The following is a 21,099-nucleotide window of genomic DNA, read 5'->3' on the forward strand; positions in this document are numbered from 1 at the left end:
CCCAGGGCGGTCCAGGAGGATTTCCAGAGGATAATGGGGTAATGCGAACTGGCAGAGAGCAGTTAATGGGATATCGGCGCGGAAGCAAGAGGGAGGAAGGCAGAGGAAGGGAGCTGGCACCGTAGGGGCACCGTCTCAGGGAAGGACTGGTGAAAAGCAGTGAGGAGCGGAGTGGATAAAACCTCTGGAGGATTCAGTCGAGGATCGGGGCTCCCGAGAAGGATTATTTGCTGGGGGAGATTGAGGAGGCTAAGGACCAGTGGCTGGGAAAGGGCTCAGCACCTCTCCAGACGGGGTGCTGAGGGGCTCCTGCTGCTTTATCTCGGTGTCACTGTCAAAAGGTTAAGAAAACTCTGGATGCAGTAGGAGGGGGGGTAATTTTCAGCCAGGGTGCGCTGTTGGAGGGGGTGTGAGGGGTAGGGACACACCTCACAAGAGGCAGCAGACTCTGAGATAGCAGCAGCTGCCATCACTGCTGGCTGCGGGTGCTCGCTGCTGGGGAGGGACGGTCTCCAGAGGCAAGTCCCTGAAGGGGAAGGTGATTTGTAACTGTTTAAAGTGCTGTCTTCTGGCATTTTCTGGTTCTCCTTTCACCCTGACACCTGACCTTTTGCGCACAGAAACACAGGGGATGGGGGGGGGGAAGCTATGTATTATCAGGTTATGCAGGTTTCTGTAGCTTCTGTGTCCATTTCTCTGACTCTTCATCATCTTTGCTGCTTCTTCTGATGTTTTTTGATCAAAGAGTTTTACTCCCCTCAGGACAATCTTCACATCCTACCAACTGGAGGAACTGGAAAAGGCCTTCAATGAGGCCCACTATCCTGACGTATATGCTAGAGAGATGTTGGCCATGAAAACAGAGTTGCCAGAAGACAGAATACAGGTAATCATATCTCTCGGACCCCCTTATCCCACCCCTCTCAGACATGTTCATCCCTTCCTGAAAAAAAGGTAGAGTCATGGGAAGGCGGACATTGCTTTGAACAAATCTCTCCAGGCTGTCCATTCCTCTGCTCTTGATGGGTAGGCAGCCAGATCAGCTGTTTTTGGACAGATTTGTATTTGGTGTTTGTGTGTTGACATGTGCTGTACGTGGTGTGTTGTACTGGTGATTCAGGAGGTGTGTGACAGAGGGAATCCTAAATCATTGAAGGCAAATGAGTGTGCAAGGGACGTCTACAGCATTTTGAGCTCTTGGTGGCATAGGCAAGAGGAGACCCTCCTGGAGACGCAGTCTGGGTGGGCAGTGTGGGAGGGAAGGAGCTCACCTCTGCTCATTTTGGGTGCAGGAGGATGCGTATGGGTGTTGTAGGCAGCCAGTACTGCTGTGGGTAGGACCGCAGTGTGGGGGTGGTGGGTGAGTCCCTGGGAGGTGTTTGCACCATCTCTGCACTTTCACTGCATTTGCCTCCTCAGGTAAAGCGTCCCTGAAAGTTTCTGGGGATAATTTTTTGTTAATGATTTTTAATGTTTGGAGTTTAATTATGTGCCAGTGCTGTCGTGCCACTGTGAGGAGGTAGAAGACTGTGTGGAGGGAGCATCGCTGCTGTGTGGTGAATCCTCCAGTGGTAGGGAGCAACCTGAGCCTTAGGGCTGTGCCAGCACCAGCCTTTGCACACCGGCTGCCATGCACACCAAGCAATCGTTACAGTGCAAAAAGCTGGAGAAGGCTCACAGCTGCTGTGTGCAGCATGGGAGGCACCATGTGCTTGGACAGACCCAACATGAAGTTCACAAGTGTGGACTCCAGCAGCTTCTGCTGCTTCCCTCCTCCCCATGCCCTGCTCCTGCCATTGCTGCACAAGGCACAGGAGTGGAAAGGCCAAGCCTTGAACCCATTTTGGCTGGTGCAGGTGGTGTTTCTTGGCTGGATGGGGGTTAAACTGATGCAGTAGGATTTTGCTCTGAGCAACAGGCCCTGATGCTTTGCCTCTAGAGAGAGTGAGCTGGATGGAGGGTCACTTCTCCACTTGTGACCCTGTAGGATGTCAAATCAAGAGAGGAAAGACCATTTGGTGCTGGGTTGGAAAGAAGGTTCTTCAGTTTCCTGTGAAGGGCCTTTTCAAGGAAGAGGTTCATCTGGTGGCACTGTATGAACTGCAGAGGCACCATTTCTCTGGCCAAAACTGAGGGCCTTCACTATGGGTGAGGCAGAGGGGAGATGTTATGGCAGGCATTGCAGAGATGGACACAGCATCTGGAGCATCCTTCTAGTGCTGAGACTCAGTGTTTTATCTGATTTAGAAGGGAAATAGTGGATAAGGTATCTTAGCTGTCACTGACTTGCTGCCAGCATGTCCCTGTGCAGCTGGCTAATGAACAACTGCCTACTCTTGCTGTATTGCAGAGTTTTTAAAGCCAGGTGTGCTCGTAAGGACCCCTTTGCCATAGGGATCAGGTTAGACATGGACAGCAGAAGCACCCTGTTGCTGTCCTAAACATCAGGTGTTGCTAATGGCAAAAGTATTCCAGAAGAAAGTGCTTGTGAGAAACACTTTTGCTCATCATGAAAGGGGAAATCATGAGAAGCAGCAGAATTTCTGTCATCTGTTGCATGAGAGAATGAGCACCGTGCCAGGGTGAGCACCAGGGCCATGTAGGAGTCCTGAGCACCACTGATCTTTCCATCGGGTCAGCAGCCAGTTGTCCCTTACCACATACTGTGTGAAGTTTCCTTGTCCATACTTTTTTGGTGTGTCACAAGCCATGAAAAGATGATTCTCAGCCTTGGTCATGCTTCTTGATATTTCACCTCATGTTCCTTTTCAACCTTAGCACCTCCTTTTGTATGAGCCTAATTCTTCCCCCCCTTGTTACGATGTTCACAGCCTTTAAATAAATCTAAGCCATTTCTTCTCCTGGCTGTCACTTTTGGTTTTCATCATCACTTAAGCAAGCTGTGAAGATCTTTTCTTAAATCATTCCTCATAAATCACACACTAGTTTCTTAATCACGTGGTTGTTCTTCTGTGAAGCCCATCCTGCCTATCAGTCCTCCTGGAGATGAGGGACCATGTGTCTACAGCTGCACACCGGCTGCGTTCACACCAATTTGGGTGGACTTCTAGAAACAGCCTTGGATTAGCACTGGTCTACTTGTTTCCTTATGTATTTCCTTCTATTTATCTAATTCAGTCACTTCAAGCCTTTTTTAGACAGATTTTTTTTTTTTATCCTCAGGATTTTCCCCTCAGTGTCCTGGGTTTCATATGGCATTTAGTTAACTTTGTAGGTAATTAACTTTTAATAACAGCGCTACCAGCTCTGACACTGGCAGAGGTGGGTGTTAGAGAAGAACATGAGAGCAGGGCAGCTCTCCAGTGATACTTACTGAGTATTTTAACTATGCAGTGATACTTACTGAGTACTTTGACAGCCTCCTGAGATTTTGAACACATGTAAATACTTTAATATCCTGCAGCAAGGAGTTCCGCAGGAGAACTGCATGAGTGAAGTAAATCTTGCTTTGAATCTATTAGCATCCTTTAATGCCCCTTGGAAGAGACAGCTGACAATGAATCTTTATTCCCTTCTTCATTATATTTATAATTTCATGTCATTGTTTCTTTTTTCTCGCATGAGTTTATAACTGCTCAAGGGAGCTCTCTATTTCTGCATTTTCACTGTTGCTTGCAGTTCCTCCCATCTTTCAACATTGTTCTCTCCCTCTCATAAGTCATTAATGAAAGGTTTTTTTCTAAGATTGTTGTGAGCATCATGTACTGTGGACTTTCACAGCATTTCATGCGGGTTCCCACTGGATCCACACCTAAGAGTGATATCTACCCCTTATTTTAATTCATGGAATTATTTCTCAGGAGGTAGTAGTCAAAGAGAAAGTAAATCACCTATGAAATTCAATATGAAAGTGAAATTCAGAGAGTGCAATTGAGAGAATGAATTATAGGAACTGCTTGCATGTAAAACCTTCAGCAGAATACCACAAATAGCCATTAGAGGCCAAGAAAGTTATTGGTTTGAGGGGACATTGAATTCAGGAAAAATATTCAAATTCTCCATTTAAAGAGAAGATGACCGTGTATTTTTTTCAAGGCAGCACTCTTTCACATTGCATGCATCTTCCTCCTGTTCTGAACTGGCTGCTCACAGAAGGAAGATGAGCATCCTCCCATTGGGCAATGCGGGAAAATAATTTAATTTTCCTAGTGAGACACTTTGCACAAGCCAGACCGGAGGTCACTGTGGCCGTTTTGCAAGAGACACGAAAAAGACCACGTTAATCAATGCATTCAAAAAAATATTTGGAAGAGTTGGAAGCGCCACTATTAGAATAAACCCAGACCACTCTGTAAAATCCAAGTGAGGTAAGTACATTCCTGCAGGGAAGTATATCCTTAATAGACAACTTGAAGTATTTAAAATAGCCTCAAGCTGACAAGTATTCTGACACCTGACTCAAATCAGTGTGTTTCTCATATATTAGTAAGTGTAATGTGTAGATTTTAGAGAAATTATCCCCATTGAATTTATTAATATGTGACAGTTCCAAACTTTCAGCACCAGAATCTACAATATTAAAGTACAGTAACAGTTTGTTTCAGGATTATTGAAATGACCGTGTATGTTTGTCCCTACAGTATGTCTTCTACTGATCAAACAAATCTATTAAATAGATTAATCAGTTCAGTATTTCCAAAAAACAACATCCTGACTGCCATTGTGGGGACACTAGATTCAGCTTTTAAGGGAACTAATCAATTAAAAGAATAAAAGTGCTAAAAATTGTCAGTTCTTGTTAAATTATTGTATGGTAATTACATGGATGAAGAATCTTGGGACAAATAAAATTGCTCACGTAAGCAAAAGGAACCCCAAGGAGATGCTTAAGCTGTGTGTGAGGAGTGGGGATTGTCTGTGTATCCAACTGGCTTTGTCAGGCAGATAAGAGGTCAATTTTGATTAAAAACTAAACAAAGCCAACTAAAACCCTAATTGAAAATGTATTGTTTTAGCTGCTATCACATTAACGTGTCACTCTGTAGCCCTTTAGGAGCTGAATGGGTATGGAGGAATCAGGAGGGTGGTAATTTGGAGAGAAGCAGTCATATCACTTTTCCAGAACAAGAGGCTTACCTTGCTTCAGCTTTGCAAAAACATTCTGTATTTAGAGGTGAACATAGTTTGGAAAGGCCTAAGGAACCTGTATTGCACTGAGCAGGAGCTCAGGAGTGAACACGTGGAGTACCCTCAAGAAACATGCAGCTTTAATAGCCCTGGCTTCTCCCCCTCCCATCAGCTTTTCCTGCTTGCTGCAGAGCATTGAATTGTAGTCCTAACCCCATGGTCTAAGTGTGGAACAGGGATCATTGCTCCATGCAGCTGCTGGACCTTTCCTGAATCTGTGCCTGGAATGGCTGCCAAGGGATTTCTTAGTGCTGCAGAAAGTAGCAGTGGTGGTGGGTTTTTTAAGCTTATGCTTGTCACCATTACTCTCAGCAAGTACAGACCCATCTATTCTTGCTAAAACTTTGGGTGACCCATCCAAAGAGATACCACTCATATGTCTACACAGCACAGCTGGAGGGAAATTACTGGAGTGATTAGGGTGGTTGGAGGTAGATGACCAAGGTGATGGAGAAGTTGAAAGTGTCTGTGAGCCATCCATTTCAGTATCTTAATTTTTTTTCTAAAAACCCTGCAAGAAGTTAATCATGAAATAGAGCTGGGCAGCTTGAGCTGGCTGCCTTTGCCAGTAATTCCTGAGCACTGGGGCAAGCCACAGCAGTGTGATACCAGATAAGTGTCATTAGCTTCTCCTATGCTTTTAGAAATGTAGGAAGTGTACAAATGAGAGTAATAAAACTAATCAAACTTACTGGCTTGGTGAGAATATTATTATAAGCGTTTCTCGTGGCATATGGGGCATCTCTGCCTCCATGTCTTTAATTGGTGTGTGAGGAGTTCATCCACTTAGCTGCCTCTTCAATAACATGCTTGTTTAGTTGATCTAAATTCATATTAATTTCCATTTTTTCAATTAAGAGTTGTTTCATTTGGCCCTTTCTGCAATAGAGTGTTTTCATTGCCCTTTATCTACAGCCTGTTTTCAGTCCATGTGCTAGAACTTCGTTTACAAGTTAATTACCAGCGCTGCAAACAGAGGGGCTGGGTGATGGGCAAGAGCAAGGGCCCAGGCAAGCCTTCCCAAAGGGATTCCTGTCTGAAAAGTCTTACACCACATGCCTTTGGATGGAGAATGAAAATGTGGCAGGAGAGAGGGGAAAATGGAGGGCTGGGAAGATCTCTTCAGTGGAGACTCTCCTGCTTGTTTCTAAAGCATGCAGGTTACCTGCCCAGCTTGTGGGATTTACCCTACTACAGCTGGGGCTGCAGTTGCAGTTTAAGAAGTGTTTTTTAGTGCAGAGATGGAGGTATAGAGTTATTAATATTTCGTATATCCAAGTACTGCTTTATCCCTCTACATTCAGTCCCTGAGTTGCTTCAGCCACTGGCCAGTTTTCTAAATGGGACAGAAAACCAAATAAAACCAAACTTTCCTGTCCTTGCCTTCTGCTCTGTTTCATGCAAGATGTTTATGGCTGTCACAGCATAAGGGACAGTGTGATTTTGGTGTGCTCCTCCACAGTATTGGGAGGGAAATAGAGCTTTGCTGTGACAGCTCCTTTCTTGTTCCCTTCATGCTTTGGATACATCATCACTGAGGGTCAGATTCCTTCAAGTGTTGGGGCATTTAAGCGGGCTGCGAGAGGAGAGACAGGCAGGCAACAAAATACGCTGTAGCCCATTGCTGTGGAGTGCCTTGGCAAAGACTTTCCCCATCACAGCCAAGAGAATGAGGAATGGCTCTGCAGGCTCAATACCAAGCTGTGACAACGCTTCTCCACATTTATCCTCCTATTTTCTTAATCACTGTGGGTTAAGGGTAACAGTTCTCTTGAGTTAGCTTAGGCACTGCGGTTCCTCGATCACTTGAGCTCTTCTGCAAATGCTACCCTAAACCCCTGTGCTGGCAGTGCTTGAATTCAGTCCTTCCTTTAATGATGAACTTTCTTTTCTCTCTTCTGATACCACTGCAGTTTTGCACAACTGATTTTTTAAAAAATAATTGGGCAACTCAGCCAGTTCAATAGCTAATTCCCCTCCAGCCTTAGGGTGCCTGGCAGAAGGACCAGCTGACAGTTGTGCATTCAGGTTTTCCTTTAATGACCCTTTGTTATAAAGTTTTCCTCCTTTCCTGACTTTAAATAGAGATATTTTTTTTCTAACAGTTCAATAACACAGGCATTTAAGAGGCACGGTTAATTTACTCTCCCCTTTATTCCTTAATAGATCTATTTTTCTCTACAGTGTTTATCTTTTACCCTGACAAATCTCAACAAGTTCTGATTGTTCTCTGGCAGCATGACCCTCCTCTGCCTTTTAATTGTCCTTCTTTGTGGGTGTTCTGCAAGCCAGGTTTTGCAGAGTCCTGTGCAGTGTTGAGAAGGCTGGTCCTCAACAGACATGCAGGTGACCCTCATGAGGCATGAGGTCCTTCTGTGAGGCAGAAAAGGGGAACTGAGTTGGAGAACAAACTGTTGCTACAATGTCCTACAGCAAAGGTGGCTTCCAGAGTCCACTGTCATCAGAGGCTGTGAGAAAGCATCAGATGCTGTTCTGTCTACTCTTACACCTGATCACTTTCCTGTGCCTTAAATAAAGGCCCATGGCATGCATGTTGCACATTCATAGACATGGGGATTACATCCCCTCCAAGGTCTAGAAGTAACCTCCTCACTGACTCCTGCTTGGCTGTTGGAGCTGACCTGCTGCAATGTGGATAAGCAGCAGCACTTTACCGGGCTGAGTGAGCCCACACTTGTGTTGTTTAGCCATGCCAATGCAGCCAGGCTGCCCACCTACACCTCTGGTGCAGCTGTGGGGTCTTCAGGGTATGCCATGGGGCAAATACCTTATCATCCATGCACTGCCTGACTCACCCAGAGGGAGACTGAACTGTGAGTGTTGTTGGGAAACAACCCCTTGGAAAGATCTAGCCATCCCATCCATGTCAACGTACATGATGGGAATCTGTGCCGGTCACTGCTCTCAGTGAGGTGTGCTGGTGATGTCCTTTCCAAGATAACTTGTTTTACGTCCATCAGGTGTTTCTGATATCTCTATATCCCTTCATATCTTTGCCTTCACTGCCATCCTTCCACCTCAGAGTCCCCCATGACTGTCACTGCAGCACCTTGCCATTTGTTAGTTGATTGGATCAACCTGTTGAACTTATAGAATGACCATGACCAAGATCAAGGTTTCAGTGGCTAAGTGACAATTGAGGGAGGGTCCCTACCTGGGAGATCTTAGCTTGGGTGGACTAAGCATGAGGGCTACCTGGGAGTGTCCTGTGAGCTCGGATGGGCTGCCTTGGCATGAGCAGCACCCACAAGTAGGTTGCATGTTGCCAGCTCTGCAGATCACACCAGTAGCTGTGCTGTGCACCAGCCCAAGGTGACAATGTCAGCTGCAGGCGTCAGTGCCACGGCAGCAGCCAGTGCCTGGACCATGAGTCTTCTGCAGCTGTAAGGTGTCCTGTGAAAACTCTTGGAGTCATGAATTACCCAAAGAAGGTTAGGAGTACAAAGAACTGAGGACGTGTAGACCTGGGAGCTGGCACATGGAAGGAGTAGAGCCCCGAAGGGCCATATCAGCGTAGCAAATGTAACTGCCAGTCCTGACCTCCTGGGTGGTGGTCAGGGGACAGACCACTGTTCTGGCCTGCTCTTTGACTCTCGTGGTTCTCCTCCTTCCCCAGACTCCAGAGACCCCAGTGATGGATTTGCTGGGGTTGGGTGATTAGATATCTCTTATTGCATGAGGTAAAGAATTGCAAACACTGTCCTTGCCTTGTATCTTCCTAAGGGAAGATTGTAAAGGACTGCAACTTTCTCCTTTTGGTGCTCAGTCCAAGCTGCTGCATGGAAACTTATTACAATGTGTTACAATGTTTTTCAATACATAACACAATTCCATAGATATCTTTAATGTTTCAACATACCTGGTGTTCCTGTGCATTGGTGAGCCTGTGCTGGAGCCCTCAGGGGACACTTTGCAGGCTGTGCCCATGCACGTAGGGATGGACTTGAGCCTTATCTTGGGATATGATGGGCACCAGGTAGTGCTGCAGGCACCATCTCCTGCTGGTGCACAGCCTCTGGCTCCTACATGTTTTGTCTGAAGAAGGCCAGAGTGCATCTTTGCCCTTTGCTCTGTGTGTCCTGATAAAGGAAAGGGCAACATGCAGCTGCTTCTGGCATGCAAGGGGCAGCCCCAGAGCACAGGCAGTGCTCCACAACCTCTGAGGAAGGCTGGTGTCCCAAGCTCTGATTTTGGTTCCCGTTGAAAGGCATCATGAAGGGGATGTGACATTTCTCCTCCGACTGCCCTGACTCGCCCTGCTCTAACATGAAGGTGATAACATGGTGTGTCCCTGCATGTGCACAGAGTGCATTGCATATGGATGTTTATAAAGACCTATGCTAAGGTTTCCTCTGTGCCAAAGGACCTGCAAAGCAGTGTTAGTGGGGGAGAAAGAGGCAAAATGAAATTATACAGGCAGGATAGCAGATTGCTTGACAGAGCCAGGCATTGTGAGCACCCAAAAGACAGTTGTGCAGCATCACCCTTTGTGACAATGACAGATGTCCCCCTGGGTTTGCGTGGAGCAGGATGATAGGTACACTCTTGACAGATTTCCTGTGTCTATCATGCACCCACAACCCTGTTGTTTTCCCTGTTTTACAGCATGCTAGGAAAAGAGGAATTTAGGTGTTTATCTGCCGTGTCCCAGCATCTGGCAGCCTGTATGGAGCTGTAGCTTCAGGTCAGCTGGCACCGTGGTCTGGCCACAATGAAGTCAATGTCTCAGGGATACATTTGCTGTGCAGATGTGTTGCACAGAGTGAGTGCGTGCTGAACCACTGATCTCGCTATACCTACCATGCACATCGTGTGCGCGCTTGTCTGGGGAAGATGGAATCCCTGAACCTGATGAAGTTCTCCACTTTCTGAAGGTTACAACATGTGAGAAAATGTGTCACCACGTGAGGTGGCCAGGTCAACAGCCCCGATTTGCCAAGAGGGCACAATTTAAGACATGCGCCCTGGTCAAGAGGGATTTTACAGTTTTGGCTGACTGAGTCACATAAATTGCAACAAGTAGCTATGCTTGGCCCATGTAGTGCATTTAAGAGCAGGATTCACAGGGAGGCCTGGCCTGCAGGACTGGTGGCATGGTAATAGCACAGACATTTTGGCTATTGAGCCTGTGGCAAGGTGGGGGTCCGTCTCTTCTCCCAAGTAACAAGTTATAGGACAAGAGGAAATGGCCTCAAGTTGTGCCAGGGCAGGTTTAAATTGGATATTAGGAAATAGCTTTTCACTGAAAGGGTTATCACTGGAACAGGATGCCCAGGGAAGTGGTCAAGTCACCAGTCCTGAAGGTATTTAAAAGACCTTTAGATGTAACACTTAGGGACATGGTTTAGTGGTGGAGTTGGCAGTGTTAGGTTGGACTTGATGATCTTATAGCTCTTTTCCAACTTAAATTATTCTATGATCCAATGTGTGCTCTGTGTTAGTTTAGCCTAGAGGAGACCCAAGCTTGGATGAACCATTGTGTCTTTGCTCGAAAGGGATGAGTACCGTCTCACAGCTCATCTCAGTACATCTGGTTGAACCTGTTAGCCAAGCAGGTTGGACACAACTCCAGCTATTGGCAAGAATGGCTTTTGTCATGCTGTGTACAGGAATTGCTCTTTCTAATGTGAGTTCAGAAAGCTCTTTCCCAGTGTTTAGTATAAGGAGAGATGATGATCCTGTGATCAGCCATGCAGCCCGTGTGCAACCTTTACTGCTCTCATTTAACTTCATACCCACTTTACGCCAGCCATAGAAAGTGATGTCACCATAAACAGTGCCAATAATTTTGACATTATATTTGTAAAGACAGCAATAAACTGTTTCCAGGCTTACACAAGTGGTGCAGTCTCCACCAGCAGCCTGGGGACAGGAAGGTTTCTTGGGGGTCATCACTGATTTGGGGAAGCCCCTCTGTACGTAGTTGTCAGGAGGAACCATGTGCTGAGACAGCAGCAGGGCCCTGGTCATGGAGGTGAGCTGGCGGTGTTCTGTGGTCTGCAGCTGGACCCACCAGAGGCCTTCAAGGGGGGAAGTGACAGGTATGCTGCAGGGCATGATTTTAGGAGCAGTGTTCTGCTGTGAGGGAGATAGCAGGCCTGACCAGGCTTTTCTAATCCAAGAGAGAGGGAACCAGTATGCAGGCAGAGGTTGAGAGGCTTGCACTAAGAAACAGTGTCAATGCTTTGCTGTGCACACAGTAAGGGGACAGGATCAGTCCAGAGCAGCGTGGTGGGGAAAGGGACATAAGCAACTACAGGGTGTTGGTGTAGATGTCTGGGTGTTTCCCACGGCAGTAAATGCCACGGAGGGAAGAGATCTGGTGGATGAATGTGAGAAGTTCATCTTCTGCATGTTTCAGCCTGAGGTGGCTGGATTCCTGGGAGGAGAGTGTGGTGCTGGATGGACATGAGTGTGTTGGATCAGAAAGCCATCAGCACCATCACGTCAGATGGGACCATGACAGCGGTTTACAACCTAAGGCGGTGTCACAGGAGAAGTACAGAAAGCTCCTAGGCTGCCTGGCTGGGCTGGACAGTGTTTCTCCGCTGTGTTCTCACTTGAAGAGCTCAGTACCGCAAATGGCTTCTTTGCAGGGATTATACAGAGCCACAGTTTAGCTTCACAGAGTTGAAGACTTGCACGAGGGGTATTGTCAGAGAGCAGTGAAGATGTGCCTGTTAGTCTATGGACAAGGAAGATGGTCTCGGCGTTGAGGGTCTTGGGATTTCGTCCCTTGCCTGAGTAGCTGGATTGCCAATGAGCCACGTATGGCTGCTCCCCACAGCCTGGGAAAGGCATGGGCTGGTGTGCCTGTGTGTCAGTGTCTGTGTGTCTGTACCTCTGTGTCTGTGTGTCTGTGCATTTGCTTGTGGCCATCTAGTGGACATTTCAGCATGCGCTGCTTTGGGCTGGGACCATCCTGTGCTCCATAAAGCTCCTTACTTGAAAGAGCCCTTGTTGAAATGCTATGTCTAAGGCAGTATGCAAGGTTTGATGAAGGAAAAATTCTCCATTATCTAGCCTGGAGTTTTCCTGTAAGACATGAGGAGTGTTTGGACAAGGAAAATAACATTTTTATTAGAAAGACAAAAAAAGGCCACTACCAATTCTCCTGCCTGTGTGCCACAGCTTAGAAAGCAGCAGCCAAGAAAATGAGTGTAACTAGCAAAATTTTTAGGTTGAAACAATACAGAAACAATACACAATAACACCCTAGATGCCTTAAAATATCCCTTTGCTAATTCAGATCCCTGGCTCATGGCCAACCTCAGGCAGATTTCTCTCTTTAGCACACAGCGTTTCAGGAGCTGATTAGGTAAACAAACTAACTAATATGATGAATGCGGATAACAAGGACACACTGAGTCTCACATCCTTTTGCAAAATGAGAGGTTCCTCCTACTACAATTTTTTTCCTGCATCATTAATAACCCCAAGAAGTATCGGTCATTGTTTGTGATTCGGAGGAGGAAACTGGCAGGAATAACCTTGCCAGGCTTGACTCTGAAATGCTGCAAGCCTGGGGTCCAGCGCAGGGGGCCTCTGCTTTTACTGCTTTGGGCAGTGGGCACTGAGGGAGAGAATTAGATGGTGATTAAGGTTGGAAACATCCCCATTTCCAAGGCTTTGCAATACTGCTGATTTTGGTAAGGATGCCTCAGAAGGCTGGACATGTGGAACAAGGATCCAGGAGATGACATTGAAGGTGCTGGCATTTGCTGCTATCTTGTCTGTGGCTGCTCTTGGAGGAGATAGTGTCAGTGTGACATGGCCAATGGGGTTAGAGAATGTGGTGCTCAGCCAGAGAAGATAGGGACCAGAAGATAGGGATTGATTTGATAGGCAGATCCTCTCTAAGCAAGGTGATATGTTACCATCCCCTATTTGCCTGCTTCATACTGAGAACAGGTTTTGCAAGGTGATTAGTTTTGGTCTTGCAGCTTTTTTATGCCTAGAGGACCAAACTCCATGGATATGGAAGAGCCTGCAGTATCTGCAGGGTGTGCAGGCTTGCAGCATGCAATGTGCAGCATCATCAGACCCTGCTGCAGGTGCATGGAGGCTGTCTGGCAGCCTTGTCATGCTTGGCTGCTGCCTCCAGCTCGGCCACGGCAGTGACCACCCCAAATCCAGCCCTTGGTGGGACAAGGGTGGCACTTGTGGGGCCTCGGGAGCAGCCCAGGAGAGGGCTTTGGGCTGCTAAACAGCAAATGTGTGTGCATGGCCTGAACTTAGATGCTAACGCATCTGGTGGATAGCAAGACAAACCTGCCCTCTGTACATTCTTGACCATTTTTTGAGGATAGGGTTCCTGGAACAAGCTTCCCATGTTTCACAGAGGGTGCTCTGTGATAGTAAAAAAAACCTGTAAATCATCTTAAGATGTAGCACATTGCTCCAAAAGACACCTCTGCTCGTGAGATTGTGATAGCTTTGCACAAACACCTGGTGCACTTCCGTCTGAAATCCTCCAGGGGTTTTCACCACTGCCTGTGAAGTGTGGAAGGACAAACACAACCTTTTCACCATGCCCTGGGCTGTGCAATGGGGAACCAGATGAAAGCAAGTGAGGAGGAAAGTGTGCGGTACACAGCCACATCAATATAGCATTTCCCAAGGCTGAGCCAACCCATGTGATGGGAAGGGTCAGGACCAAATGTGGACAAACCTAAACAATGCTTGAAGCAGGCTGAATTTTACAGAGCTGGAGGAAGTTACAGAGAAGGTATCTCCAAGCAAAGACAACAAGCAGCTGAAGAAGACACAGAATACCAAAACTGCGAGTAATTGTCTATGTAAGGGTGAAACTCCCTCCAGTCAAGGGAGGAAAAGTGAGGTGCCAATAATAAATAACCGTATATTTGAAAGTTGTGGCTGATGTACCAACAAAGCTGAAAATACCTCAGAATTACAACAAAACAGTGCATAATTCAGCTCAGAATTAAGGCACAGGAAAATTTTGGTAACATGTCAAGACAGCTGAAGAGAGCAGTGAGATCTCCTCCCAGAAGAAAGTCCCACGGATGGAGGCATCTGAATGAAGGCAAAATCCCAAGAATGGGCCCTGGGGAATAATTCTGCTGATCTGAAATGATGTGGGGGCTGCCAGTGCTGTGCTGGAGCTCTTCCCTTTGAGCTCCTTGGGTTGGGCTGGTGACAGAGGTGCTGGGCTGGGGTCTGATCCCAGCAATATTCAGTACCGGGCACCATTGGTTTCACTCAACTCCATGGCTGAGATGAAGATATGGCTCTTGGTGTTAAAGCAAGATGTTCAGTCCTCCTAATTTCTGTTCTGCTAGAAATTCTGGGATTTCAAACTTTCCTTTTTTCCGAGTCAAAACCAAGAAAAAATTCTCATCAAATGACAAAAAATGGTTTGGAAAATCTCAGAACAATCTTACCAAGGTGTTGATGTCATTTTGATTTTCCCAGTTGGCTTTAAAGCATAGATTTTGCATGTTTTAGGCAGCCAAGATTAAAATACAGCATTCAGAAGAAAGCCATAGATAATTTTGATTACATTTCCACTGGCCAGACGCAGTTTTTCCTGTGCGATTGAATCAGCATTTTTTGATTGAAAATTTTCCACCCGTTCTAGTTAGAATTGTTCTGGCAGCTGGCAAAGCTTCTGCTGGCTCCAGCATTTGTGTGACCCTGCCATGGGGAAGGGGATGCTCCAAGGCAATGGGTTTAGTGGCAGTGGGCAGTGCTGGGGCAGGCTGAGTCCTGGCCAGGGAGGAGGACAGGGGAGCATGAGGCATAGGGGAAGATGTTCGGAGCATCAAGGCAGGAGGAAGGGCAAAGGGAAAAGTATTAAAAGCATCAGTGAAGAGGCACCTGGCTAAAAGAAGATTTAGAAGAGTTTAAGAAATTGCCTACTTGATAGAAAAACCTGTTCCTGGCTGAAATCCCAGATGTGGCAACTGGTGACAAAGACAGCTGCACAGAGCTGAGCCGTGCAAGCTGCTCTGGGCACACAGAAAGGTGTCCCTGCAGATTCAAAACCAGGCAGATCTGCAGGTGTCATCTCTTGGGTTGTGCAGGAATTTCTCCCTGAAGCCAAGAGAGATGGGGAGCAGCTCTGCAGTGAGGCAAGTAACAGCATTGGCTTACCCAGGGCAGAACAGGCAGGATCCCTCTCTTGGCCCTGGTGGGTCGAGCTGCCCACTTGCACCATGCAGGTGTCAGGGCAGGGGGGGCTGCCCTGCCACCCCTGTTTGGTGGCTGAGTTTGTGGACCTGAGGTTTAACATGCTGAGGTTGGAGAGGGAGTGAGCCAGTCCCCTCCAGCTCTGCCCTCGGGGCTCTGGCAGTGGAAGGAGCACTTGGCCTGAAGCGAGAGACCCTGCCAGCATCCTGCTGACTGCACCACCAAGCAAAGCCGTGTGTTCAGTGGGCAGGGAGGAGTAAGCAGAAAGAGGCTGTGCCCTCCTGAGGGCCCTTGCTCAGACTCCAGTGGATTTGCAGCCATCCGTGGTCCGGAGGCTACATGTCAGCAGTGTGAAGGTGTAAATCAGACTGTTTATCATGCAGAGATGACGTGTGGTGAAACAGCCTGGGTGTAAAATCCTCTGTGACATGCACAGAGTGTCTTCTGCTGGGAGAAGCTGGGATCACAGCCACTGGGACCATCACCCCACCCAGCTCGCAGGGCTCTCTGCAGGGCTAGGGTCCCAGGAACGGCCAAGGCTGGCTGTCACCAGTGCTAGTGAGCCACCTGCCTACCCTGCAGCTCTGTCTCCATAAGGATTTGGCGCTGGTCAATCCTACCTTGCCATCATCTGCAGCATCAGCCTCATGGTTCCCAAGGCAGAGCTGGGGGTCTGCCCCAGTCCCCCAGTGCTCCCCACTGCAGCCCGAGGTCCCCTACGGCTACGGGCAGTGAGGAGAAGAGAGGGTTAAGCTGTCAGCTCTCTAATGTTAAACAGGTGTCAAAGGCACCTCCATATATCTGCAGATTGAAATCAAATTCTTTGCAGTATAAAAAGATAAATTACCCAGGCGATTCCCGCCTCATCCCACTCATCAGGCCAGCGCCAGACGGCAAGCAATTTTTTTTTTTAATGTGCTAACGACCTAATCAAGCAATCAAGTCGGAGAAGATTGCGGAGTGACCCCGAGCATCCATCTGCCAGAGAGACCCCGCCATTCATTTCCATTCTGCCGTGTACTTTCCGGGAAAGGGAGGGAAAAAAATAGAAAAGGAAAAAAAAAATCCTAAACAAATTAACACCCAATTTTCTGTGAGTCTAATTAGTTAAATGAGGAGGTGTTTGGGGTGTCCGTGGGGAAGGAGGGGCTGCCTCTCGGAGAGGGGCCTGGTAACTCCGTGGCATTAATTAGCGCAGGTCAATGGCGTTGTTCCCTGGGGACCAGCTGCTTTAATTTCCCGTGATATTTCAGTGCCTGAGGCCCATCGATTCAAACTGAAATTAACTTATTTTTCAATCAGGCCTGGGCTGCCCCTGGGGCTGACTCTTCCTTTGCCTCCTTCTGAATAGACCTCAAGCAATTTTTCATCTAAAGCTGATGCCTCTGCTTGGCGGGAAGGGAGGGGGGCCGGGGAGAGAGGAGGGTGAGGGAGACAAGAGGAATGGAAATCGGAGAGAGCGCTAATAGATTTCTGTGAGCATCACCCCCTCCACCATCGCCACCCGCCTCCCTCCTCGCTGCCCCCCAGGTCACAGCTCAGAGATTATTCTGCCAATTTTCCGAGAAGATGAGGGGCTTTTCAAACTGGGAATTCAGGGAGAAGCACACGGATCAGCTCCCCCACATCTCCCGCCTCCCCTGAGCATCCGCCCCCATCCCAGCCCTCCCTGCAGGCACCGCTGCCCGCAGCCCCTCGCCGCAGCTCAGACACCCAGTAAATAATGAAAGAAAATCCCAGGCACGAGAGCCAAAAACCTCTAGAAAAAGACACCGTGATGGCAAATTAATTACATCCTGCGGAGAGGAAAGGGACCTGCTCTCACGCTTGGTCCTCACCGCTCCTGCAGGGGAGGGAGGAAGACACCCGGCAGCTGCTGCGTGGGGGAAGAGGTCGCGGTGCTTTTGGGATGAGCATCCACGTGTCTGCCTTCATCCGACTGCACAAGCAAACACGTGTTCTCATGCAAGAGGGGGACTGACACACTTTCTCTCCCTAAAAACCTGTGTCCCTCTTTGTCGCCTGCCCCAGGTTTGGTTCCAGAACCGCCGGGCCAAATGGCGGAAGAGGGAGAAGTGCTGGGGCAGGAGCAGTGTGATGGCCGAGTACGGGCTCTACGGTGCCATGGTGCGTCACTCCATCCCGCTGCCCGAGTCCATCCTCAAGTCTGCCAAGGATGGCATCATGGAGTCCTGCGCCCCGTGGCTCCTGGGTAAGAGAGCAGCTGCCTTCGTGGGGGATGGTGAGTGGGTCAAGACAAAGTGGGGGGAATGCAAGGAAGAAACTGGAGCCGTGTTAAAAACACAGGTGGAGGGTGGTGGGGCAAGGTCCCCCTGCCCTGCTGCTCTCCACCCTCTCGACCCCTAATGGTCCTCATCAATATGGTCTGACTGCTCATCCCAAATCACTGCTGGTCCTTGGATTCTGACCTGCAGGATCTGACCAAGACAGGGAATTTGCTCCCCATGCTCAGGCTGGTGTTAGCCTTCGACTGCCATGGAAATATCCCTTGTGCCCAATCCTAGAGCAGAGGCTTCAACCCTTGCTCAAGGCAGGAGGTCATCCCAGTCTGACTCTTCCAGCTCTGTGAATGCTTGTGTGGAGTGCCAGGACCCCCAGATGAACTCTCCCTACCCCCAGTTCCAGGGAGAACACACTGCTGGCTCCTCCTACTCTCAGCACCTGGGGGAGCTGCATTTTTGCCTGGTTGCTCTTAGTTTTCTGTGCAGACATGGAGGTGGTAGCTACCCTACCATGCTCTTGCTCTTTGCTTCCTGCTTTCCGACCTTTCAAGCTGGTTCTGCCCCAGAACTAGTGTCTGGCATCTTGAAAATGGGCTGTCCTGTCCTTTTATCTGTGTGAAACAGAGAGGCAGAGGGGTGGGTTGTGTGAGGAGGGGGTTGATACAGGAATAGGCAATGAGGGATCTCCCTCCCTAGCCTTGATGAAGCTCAGGTGACTGTGCTGCTATCTGAGACCCTCATACCCGTGTAGGGACAAGTTAGCTTTAGGTTCATGGAAGGAAGTTAAGGGGAGAGTAATTACAGACCTTTGGGGCAGCCCTGAGGCTAAGGATGCCATGGCAGGGCTGAGAGGGGGGCCAGAGCGAGTGGCTCGCTGTGACTGCTGCATGAAGCGAGGGTTTCTGCTTTTCCTTAATTCTGGCCTCTCTTTATCTTTGCTGTTTTCAGTTCAAGATGGCTTTCCCATGCCCAGGCGCTTTTCTAAACCCGAATACCAACAATTCTTTTTAGGGATGCACAAAAAGTCTCTGGAGGCAGCGGCTGAGGCGGGGAGGAAGACGGAGGTGGAGCGCCAGGCCCTGCCCAAGCTTGACAAGGGTGACAAAGAAGAGAGGGGCCCGGATCCCAAAACCACCATTTCCCAGGAGGAACTGAGAGAAAACAGCATTGCCGCCCTCAGGGCCAAAGCTCAGGAGCACAGCACCAAAGTCCTGGGGACCATTGCTGGGGACACCCCAGCCCCCAGCAGAAAGCCTGAGACAGGGGAGGAGGCAGCAGCGGCGGAGGACGAGAGACAGACGGAGAAGTTGAACTCGTCGCAGAAGGAAGAGAAGTTGATGTAGGGGGGGAAGAGGCGGCAGAAGCCAGTCCTGACAGACACTGTGTCCTCCGGGGGTCGTGTTCCCCCCTGGACTTGCCAGGCCCCCCTGGACACCCCTGCCCGGGGAGCGGGGCCCCAGTCTATGCGTTTGCGGCTGCCTGGCAGGGGTGACCCCTACCTGCTCCCCTTGAGCATACCCCTGCCCCTTGCTCCTCCATCCTGCTGGGCCTTCCTCACACCCCCACCCCTTGCTTTTGGGGGACCAGGAAGTGTCCCATCATCGTCGCCCACATGAGAGGACACCGAGATTTTGGGTCTCTCTGGCCTCACAACCAGCTCTGTGGCTTTCTCCTCCTGCTCCAGCCCCAGACCCCATCTGCCATCCTGGAGCAAGCCTGTCCCCTGCTGCCATGCCCCTCCTCGGTGCATGTCTCTCCCCTGTGCTGCCTGGGTCCCTTCCCCTGCTGCCCCATCCTGCTGTGCCCCAGGCAGACCTGACACCTTCCTGCAGCCATCACCTCTGCCTCTGGCCCAGGCTGCAGCAGGACAGGCCCATGCCAGTGTTTGCATGAAATGGCGACTCTCCATCCAGGGTGGTTTGCATCTTCCGCCTGTCTACCCCCGCCTGGTGCTGGAGTCTGCCATGAAGGGACTGCAGCTTTACAGTGGCTGAGTTTTGCCTCCATTTGGCAGGACAAGGCAAGTTTAGCTCATAGGCGTGACACCCTGGTGCCTCATGGCACCTTGAGGTGACCCCAGCTCATGCTGCTGGCTCCCACAGGGCTGGCCACCACAGCTGGGTCTGACTCTGTCCTAAACGCCAAAGCTCTGCACCCCTGCAGAGGGGCCGAATGGTGAATTTATTTACTGAATACGTTATTCCAGGCGAGACAACAACACACGCCCAATGTATTTATTGAATTAAATTTGTCCAGCTCACCCTCTGAGTGTTAAAGGGAATGACAGCCATGCACTTCCCCTCCAATACACCCCATAACAGGTACATACGTCTCCCAGCTGGCCCCACATGAGCACACGCAGACCCACGCAACCAAACCCACTCTGTGGTACCATCACCTTCCCATCCCAGTAAGGCGCTATTCTCCCCCCGGAAGCTGTAGGACAGTGACTTCCAGGCAACCCTTTCTGTCCTGCTTTCAGCTGTGAGCACCCTTTCCCCAGAGCTACTGTTTTTCTTCCGTCAAAGGTTAAGCCTCTTCATCCAGCCCGTTTGTCTTTGTCCCCCAGTCGTTTGACGTGTTAGATGATAGCCCATGGTGTGTAAATAATGTATATACAGTGAGAAAAGAATTCAGTATTGAGGTGTTTGAGATATGGAGCTGTAACAACTTCTAGTCATCCAGCATCTGTGATTTATGTGCCATTTTCTGTAAAGATATGAACAAGAATAAAACTAAACTGGAATACTGTGTATGAGTCCAATCACCTGTGTTCAAGGAGGGTGAATTCAGCCAAAGCTAAGAGGGGTTGGACATCAGACTGTAGCCAGAAAGAGGTGGGAGCAGCACAGAGAGAGGCCTGCACCTTCCTCCCCACCCAGGTATGGAGAAGAATAGGTTTGGGTGCTGGTCTCCCTTTGTGGTGAAAGGCAAAGCTGAAGGGGGTGTGTCTGTGCTTGAGGCTGATGTTCAGTGTGATGGCATGGATCTGATTAGAGAGCAAGTCACTTCAGCATCCAGAACAGCCCTGGTGCTTTGAGTGACCCCACGTCACAGACGCCCTGGCATCAGAGAGCTGGGCAGACCTTTGGGCAGGCTCACTCCCTCTGCAGGGCCAAGCTGGCCTGAGGAGTGGAGGGAGCTTGGTGAGAGGGAGCGGCACCAACAGGGATTTCCAGCAATGAGAGCTGGATTTGAGAGCAGCGGGAGCCCATATCGAGTTACCAGAGCAGGAAATGAGATTCACGTGCCCTACTAATGGCATCTGTGGATGGTCTGATGGAAAAACCTGATGCCTTACAGGGGAAAAAGGGTGAGGCAGAGCAGACAGACATGAGAGACTTCACCTGTGGAACAGTGAGACTGCTTGTGCTTGACTTTGTGGAGGAGCTGCAAGCCCACAGGACTGCATTTCCCTAGGGGGACATAGCCTGTGTAGGTCCTCACCTACACCCTCTGGGGGTAGCTCTGATGCAAAACCAAGTGTGCGGTTTGGGCTGAGTGCATCTACCTTCAAATAGTGCCCATCACCCAT

The 21,099-nt window shown here is 49.1% G+C and overlaps 1 protein-coding gene across 1 annotated transcript; it reads left to right on the top strand.

The window, feature by feature from the left end:
- Window positions 1-762: 762 nt before the first annotated feature.
- On the top strand, window positions 763-18,954 carry VSX2 (visual system homeobox 2; the record flags this gene model as incomplete). Its single annotated transcript, XM_010180853.1, has 3 exons — window positions 763-886; window positions 17,353-17,533; window positions 18,576-18,954. Coding segments are annotated over 3 exons (637 nt in total), but the record flags the coding sequence as incomplete, so codon positions are not given.
- Window positions 18,955-21,099: the final 2,145 nt, after the last annotated feature.

Source organism: Mesitornis unicolor, unplaced genomic scaffold (assembly GCF_000695765.1).
Source record: "Mesitornis unicolor isolate BGI_N332 unplaced genomic scaffold, ASM69576v1 scaffold5903, whole genome shotgun sequence".
Lineage (NCBI taxonomy): Eukaryota > Metazoa > Chordata > Aves > Mesitornithiformes > Mesitornithidae > Mesitornis > Mesitornis unicolor.